At 49.6% G+C, this 7,692-nt stretch overlaps 1 protein-coding gene across 2 annotated transcripts in view; it reads right to left on the minus strand.

The window, feature by feature from the left end:
• Positions 1 to 2,585: 2,585 nt before the first annotated feature.
• The window catches only part of LOC118376424 (trithorax group protein osa), a 152,226-nt gene continuing 147,119 nt past the window's right edge, over positions 2,586 to 7,692 (minus strand). For both annotated transcript variants that reach the window (XM_052459996.1, XM_052459997.1), the window contains 4 exons: positions 7,287 to 7,406; positions 6,527 to 6,599; positions 5,758 to 5,993; positions 2,586 to 5,628 (listed from right to left, as the gene is read on the minus strand). In XM_052459996.1, the coding sequence (XP_052315956.1) occupies positions 4,576 to 5,628; positions 5,758 to 5,993; positions 6,527 to 6,599; positions 7,287 to 7,406 (1,482 nt within the window). In that variant the 3' untranslated portion in view covers positions 2,586 to 4,575. The remainder of the gene's footprint in view (positions 5,629 to 5,757; positions 5,994 to 6,526; positions 6,600 to 7,286; positions 7,407 to 7,692) is intronic.

Genomic DNA, 7,692 nt, shown 5'->3' on the forward strand with positions numbered 1-7,692 from the left:
GAAACATAGAAATAACCAAATCATAGAAAAACAAACAGACTGCCCACCCCAACTCACGCCCTGACCATACTAAATAATGACAAAACAAAGAACATAAAGGTCAGAACGTGACAGTACCCCCCCCGCAAAGGTGCGGTCTCCGGCCGCAAAACCATAACCTATAGTGGAGGGTCTGGGTGGGCGTCTGTCCGCGGTGGCGGCTCTGGCGCGGGACGCGGACCCCACTTCACCATCGTCTTAGTCCGCCTTATTGTCCGCCTCTGTGCTTTTCTAACCATGGCAACCCTTCTCAATGACCCCACTGGACAGAGGGGCAGCTCTGGACAGAGGGGCGGAAGCTCTGGCGCCTCTGGGCTGAGGGGCTCTGGCACCTCTGGGCTGAGGGGCTCTGGCACCTCTGGGCTGAGGGGCTCTGGGCTGAGGGGCTCTGGGCTGAGGGGCTCTGGGCTGAGGGGCTCTGGTGCCTCTGGGCTGAGGGGCTCTGGGCTGAGGGGCTCCGGCGCCTCTGGGCTGAGGGGCTCTGGGCTGAGGGGCTCTGGGCTGAGGGGCACCGGCGCCTCTGGGCTGAGGGGCCTCTGGGCTGAGGTGCGCCGGACAGGCGGGACCACCTGTAGGGAGGAGACAGAGAGACAGCCTGGTGCGTGGGGCTGCCACAGGACCCACCAGGCTGGGGAGACCTCCAGGAGGCCTGGTGTTAGGAGGAGGAACCTGAAGGACCGGGCTGTGGGGGAGCACTGGAGCTCTAGTGCGCAGCTTTGGCACCACTACCCCAGGCTGGATCACTACTCTAGCCCGGACCCTCCAGAGTGCAGGCACAGGTTGAACAGGGCAGTGGGTAAGCACGGGAGATCTCGTGCTTACTACGGGCACCTCTCCCTTAGGCTCCACTCCCACATTTGCCCGGCACGAGTGGAGCGCAGGCATAGGACGCACTGCACCCTCCCAGCGCCCCGGAGACACAGCACGCAGAGCCGGCGCAGGATACCCTGGCCCGAAACGGCGTACCGGCGACCAGACACGCTGAGCAGGCACCATACGCCCTGGCTGGATGCCCACACTCGCATGACACTTTCGGGGGGCTGCCCTATAGCGCACCGAGCTATGGGCACGTACTGGCGACACGTGCCTTAACCGCATAACACGGTGCCTGACCAGTAACGCGCTGCTTATAATAAGCACGAGTAGTGAGCTCAATTTTTTTGGGGGGGCTGACTCTCGTACCTGTCGCACTGCCGTGCTGCCTCCTCATATCGCTGCCTCCAGCTCTGCTTTCCCCAGCCTGTGCCCAGGGTCCCTCTCCGTTCAAAATCTCCTCCAATGTCCAGGAGTCCTGTGATGCAGGCCGCTGTTGTTGCTGCTGCTGCTGCCGTCATCGCTGGTCTTTCTCCACGCCGCTTGGTCCTTGGTTGGTGGGTGTTTCTGTAAGGGATTTCCTCCTCTTCTCCCGAAGAGGAGAGGCGAAAAAGATCGGAGGACCAATATGCGGCGTGGTAAGTGTCCATGGTTCTTTTAATACGAAAATGTACACATGAACAACTGAATACAACAACATTAAACGTGGAATGAACGAAACCCAAAACAGTACCGTGTGGTGAAAAACACAGAAACAAACACACAGTGAAACCCAGGCTACCTAAGTATGATTCTCAATCAGAGACAACTAATGACACCTGCCTCTGATTGAGAACCATACTAGGCCGAAACATAGAAATACCCAAATCATAGAAAAACAAACATAGACTGCCCACCCCAACTCACGCCCTGACCATACTAAATAATGACAAAACAAAGGAAATAAAGGTCAGAACGTGACAGGTAGAGTATATTCAAAAATATGCTTTTAAAAAAAACGGATCTACCAATAGGTGCCCTTCTTTGCGAACCATTGGAAAACCGCCCTGGTCTTTATGGTTGAATCTGTGCTTGAAATTCCCTGCTCGACTGAGGGGCCTTACAGATAATTGTATGTGTGGGGTACAAAGATGGGTAGTCTTTTAAAAATCATGTTAAACACTATTACTGGTCCATGCAACTTATTATGTGATTTGTTAAGCACATTTTTACCCCTGAACTTATTTTGACTTGCCACAAACGAAAGTTTTGAACACTTGACTCAAGACATTTCAGCTTTTAATTTTTTATGAATTTGTAAACTCTTTCAAAAAACACAATTCCACTTTTTATGGGGTATAGTATGTAGATCGGCGACACAAAATCTCAATTTAATCCATTTTAAATTCAGGGTTTTTTTTTTTTTTTTTTTGGGGGGTCTAGGAGTATGAATACTTTCTGAAGGCTTTGTATGTGTTCTGTGTGTGGAATCCAGAATGTTCTGCGGGTTCTTTGTGTCATTCTTATTAGAATGACATCTTGAGGCTGCTACTCACTAACATTATGGGACGTGGAATGGGTGTCAATGTGATGTATGTTGGACAAAGGGAGAAGGAGAGGGAGTGGAAGGCTGTTGTTTAGACATGGTAATTTAAACTAGGCAATACTTTGGGCAGGAAAAAAAAACAAGAGGAAAACCAGAACAAGAGACTGGGCAAGACCCATGTGGAATAAAAACATCAGACAACATTTTTTTTCTCTCCCATTTATACAGTTTATTATTTTAAATCAACAACAAAAAATATCAAGACAAAAAAAATCAAAAAAATCACAGATAGTCGATTGAACCTCTTTTCATGGCTTTATAAGTCATTGTCCACCAGCCTGTGTGGTCCAAAAGGTAGGGGAAACTGTAATGGGGGTGCATCCTAATCATTTACAGAAGCTTCCTTTCCTAGTCTCCCCTTTATCAGCATTAATCTGAAAGGATAGACATCGGATATGTGAAAGCAGTATGGAGGAAGCCTATTTGCCACCTGTCCGTTTCTTTCAAATCTGTGTGAATGAAGGAAAGGAGACAAGGAGAAGAGGCGACTCTAGACTAATGCATCTTTATAGAGTGTGGTGATTCTATGATAGTGGCTTCCACTTAGGCTGTGTTCTTTACCTTGTGATATGGTAATACAGATCAAACAGGTTATATTGTTGTTTTGGATTATGCAATGTTGACAATGTCTAAGTCTATGGATATATTGCCTGTGAACAAAGATATTACAGTACAGTAGAAGGACCAAGATGATGAACTTTGACCTCACAGGTATGGGCACTGCCAGAGTGAGAGAGGGTGTGTGTGTGTGTGTGTGTGTGTGTAGGTGTGTGTGTGTGTGTGTGTGGAACAGTATCTTGCAATGGTGTGTGTATTTTGAATGTTCAAAATCCACTTTCAAAAGAAGCCTTGGCAATCGGGGTACCAGGACTTGAGTTATGTCAAAAACATAACAAATATGTAATAACATTGTAATACACAGTATTACTGGAAAAAAAACTACACTAATTGTATTGTCTTGCATATTTCAAACAAATTACAATAAGGTTATTCTAGTGTAAAACAGATTTTATTTTGTGAGCTATAATTTCAATGTTTTTTTGCAGCATTTATGTGTGTTTGTTTATAATTTTGGGATAATTTATGTACAAAGGGAATCTGTAGACTTAAGCTGCAGAAAAGAAGTATAAATATGTGTACTTCTCTTTTGTGTATGATACAGTTTACCAAAAACATATTTTACAAAATAGTTTACTATGTACAAGCCCCCACACTCCCCCGTTCACGATCAAAATAGTGATGACAATTTACCATGGAAACAATGGCAGACCATCTCTGTAGTTCCTTTGGCCAATCAGTGATAGATATTACCCCAAACTGATCAGGGATCGGCTGTCTTTCCCTGTATATTCATATTCTATTGGCTCAAAGACATTATGTGAGAGCAGGAGCTAATTGGATTGGTTAATCTGGAATCTTTCTTTTTTGCTGTGCTTCCAAATCACACCAAAATACTTTGAAACAAAATTCAATTTAGTACAGAGCACAACATTGCACTGAAAAACATTGGACCAATTGCATGCTGGAGGACATTGATTTCATCCAATCACAGTGTGTTTTATACACCTATCCCCTTTGTTAGGAGAAATCCCTACAGGGGAGAGGATTTCAAATAACTTCCTTAAGTCCACTGTCCGAGTAACAGACACAGGAACAGCCAATGAAAATGTTTGGACTCCACTACTCTGCCACCCTCAGCGGACCGACTAAAACCAGATAAATACGCCTGTGACGTGACACAGCTTCTGTTTCCCAGCATTATGAGGATCCATATGTTCCCTATGTTCCGTTTAGGGCCATTCCCTCTTTCCAAAATGGCAACCGATGATATCGGACAGCGAACTTGTGGGGGAGTGGAACCATTTTGGGTATAGTGGGAGTTTGAAGTTTGGGTTGGACGGCTGGGAATTGGTTGGCTTTGTAGTGCATCACTCCGACACAACCAATCACATTCATTCAAAAACGTCCACTCAGGTAGAAGCTTCTAGAAAGGTACACACCTTGTTATAAACCTTCATAAGCCTGTAATAAACCCTTTCCCTGTCACACCCCAGAACCACATCACTTCTATACAGCTGAGAGGTCAACAAACTGACCCCTAACCCCTGAACTATAATCTCTCACCTTTGACCCCCCTCCTATGAGTTCTGCTCCAGGTACTCGTCTATCATAGTCAGGTTGTTCAGCCAGTCTTCATTGGACCCCACCAGAGTGTCAATAAAGTCTACCTCCCCTCCTCCTCCACCTCCTCCCGGCCTACCCCCCATCCCCCCATTGCTCTGCCCCTGCTGACTGTATTCATATGGGGGTAGCTTGTGTCCGGGGTTCCCCTGTCCTGGTCCATATCCAGGCCCATGGGGGTGTTGATGTTGGTGTGGATGAGAATGCGGGTGTTTTGCGATGGCGGCCCCAGAGGCAGGGTAGCTTGGTGGGGCCATGCCGTGGCCTGGGTGGATCATACCAAGAGGACCGGGCTTCATCCCGGCCAGGGCAGAGAGGGGTCCCCTGGGTCGCATACCGGCCTGGAGCCCCTGGTGGACCATGGAGGGTAGGGGCTGCCCTGCCACGGAGACACCCAGCTTCTGCATCAGTCTGCTAGGTAAGGAAGGCACCCCGACCCCCTGGTTGGAGGGTAACGACGGAGGTCCTTGGTGGGGGGCGAAATTGTTCCCACCGCCACTGCCCCCGGGCATCCCCGACCGCAATGCCTGCTGGGTAAACTGGGCGTTAGGGTTCTGACTGCAACTTCCGTTTGAGGCCCCGCCCCCTCCAGGAAAAACATGCCCACGCGGCTGCTGGTGATTGGCCGACTGGTCCATGTGGGAGTCACCGCAAGGCATGCACTGCTGCAGGGCGTTCACTATCCCCCCCTGTTGCTGCGGAGGCCACATTGCAGTCTGTTGTTGTTGTTGTTGTTGTTGATGAGCTTGCTGGGCGGTGAACATCATTCGTGGGAGTGGCGCCCCTCCACCACCATGATGCAGAGCCTGGCGTAGATGCTGTGGGTGCTGGGGGTGACCAGGTGGTAACCCCGACCCGGGCCCCGACCCCCCTATTGTCATCCCTGTCCTGGACACCTGCTGCTGCATCCCTGGCCTTGGAGGACCAGCCAGACCGCCCATTCCCATCATGCCGTGCGGTAACTGTGGTTGTCTCATTGGCATACCACCGGCACCAACAAACTCACCCACCTGTAGAGAACAGCAAGGAAAGTCAGGAGAGTGCACGGGAAACACACATAAAAAACCACAACAATTACTGGCTTGTTTGAGATAGACAAGTTTCTGCTATGCAGGGCCAATGCGCAAAGTCTATCTTACCTGTGGAGGGTGGTAGAGGGACTGCTTGGAACCTGGAGGCCCACCCATGAAGCCTCCTATTGGGCGGCCCACTTGGGTGAGAGATCCTGGGGGTCCGGGGTGGCCTGGATGGCCAGGGGGAAGGGAGAGGCGGCTGGGCCCAGAAGGTAGCGGACCTCCGTGGGATAGTTGGGGACCGCCCATGGGGTAGCCTCCGCCGCCACCACCACAATCTGGGGGGAGAGGCCGACCACCACCTAGAGAGAGGAGACAGGGTTGGAGAAGAGAGTAAGGATGAGAACATCCATACTTCTGATTTCATTTCATGTTGAGTTGGAACGCTGCCTGTGTTCTGGTGGTATTGAAAGCCAAGATTGTTACTGGAATCCATACATTTTCCCTGACACCTAAAAGTACTGTCCTGAATGCTTAGCAGGACCGGAAAATGATCCAATTCACACACTTATCAATAGAACACCCCTGGTCATCCCTACTGCCTCTGATCTGGCAGACTCACTAAACACACACACTTAGTTTGGAGATGATAGCCCCTTTTGCTTAACAGAAGGAATTTGAAATGATTTATACTTTTATTTTTGACACATAGGTAGTATATTACATTTACTTAATGATACTCAAGCATACTTTAAAACCAAATACTTTTTGACTTTTACTCAAGTAGTATTTTACTGGGTGACTTTCATTTTTACTTGAGTCATTTTTTATTCAGGTATCTTTACTTTTACTCAATGACAACAAGAGTACTTTTTTCACCACTGTTTGACCGTACCTGTAAACGGTGGCCCTTGCTGACACTCAGCCATCTGTGGTCCGTTCATCTGCTCCATCTGCCTCTTCTGCTCCTGGAGAACACAAACGGCACAGTCTATGGCTTACCTAGGCTACTTACACAGAGACCCTGGCCACAACTTGCAATGGATCTAACCCTCTCTCTCTCTTCCTGTTTGTCTCTGTCTCTCTCCCCTCATCCCTCCCTCCCTCCCTCTCTCTCTCTCTCTTCCTGTTTGTCTCTGTCTCTCTCTCCCCTCATCCCTCCCTCCCCCTCTCTCTCTCTCTTCCTGTTTGTCTCTGTCTCTCTCCCCTCATCCCTCCCTCCCTCCCTCTCTCTCTCTCTCTCTCTCTCTCTCTCTCTTCCTGTTTTTCTCTGTCTCTCTCCCCTCATCCCTCCCTCCCCCTCTCTCTCTCTTCCTGTTTGTCTCTGTCTCTCTCCTCTCTCTCTCTCTCTCTCTCTCTCTCTCTCTCTCTCTCTCTCTCTCTCTCTCTCTCTCTCTCTCTGTCTCTGTCTCTCTCCCCTCATCCCTCCCTCCCTCTCTCTCTCTTCCTGTTTGTCTCTGTCTCTCTCCCCTCATCCCTCCCTCCCTCTCTCTCTCTCTCTTCCTGTTTGTCTCTGTCGCTCTCCTATCATCCCTCTCTCTCTCTCTCTTCCTGTTTGTCTCTGTCTCTCTCCCCTCATCCCTCCCTCGCTCCCTCTCTCTCTCTCTTCCTGTTTGTCTCTGTCTCTCTCCCCTCATCCCTCCCTCAGTCACTACCTGTTGGAGGTGTTTCCTCATGAGCTGGCTCTTCAGCAGCATGTTGTAGTTGGTGGTGGTCTGGGCTGAACGGGGGACTGAGGGGTCCTGGAGACGAGAGACCATGCCTGGGGTCTGCTCCTGGAGAGAGAGAGAGGGAGGGAGGGAGGGAGGGAGGGAGGGAGGGAGGGAGGGAGGGAGGGAGGGAGGGAGGGAGGGAAAATGGTCAGAAAAATGTTTTCCGTCATCGATCTGCAAGACTATCAGAACAGAAACGCACACAAGATTTGATTCTGGGTTCTGAGATAAATGGCACAGCCAAACTAGCCGTTTCCCTGCCAAAGCTATTTGTTTGTGTTGGCCATTTATACAGTCCCCAATCAGTCGTTCCCCCGTCCCTCCCTCCAACCCTCCTTCTCTCACTCCC

This window comes from Oncorhynchus keta, chromosome 13 (genome assembly GCF_023373465.1).
Source record: "Oncorhynchus keta strain PuntledgeMale-10-30-2019 chromosome 13, Oket_V2, whole genome shotgun sequence".
In the NCBI taxonomy this organism is placed as follows: domain Eukaryota; kingdom Metazoa; phylum Chordata; class Actinopteri; order Salmoniformes; family Salmonidae; genus Oncorhynchus; species Oncorhynchus keta.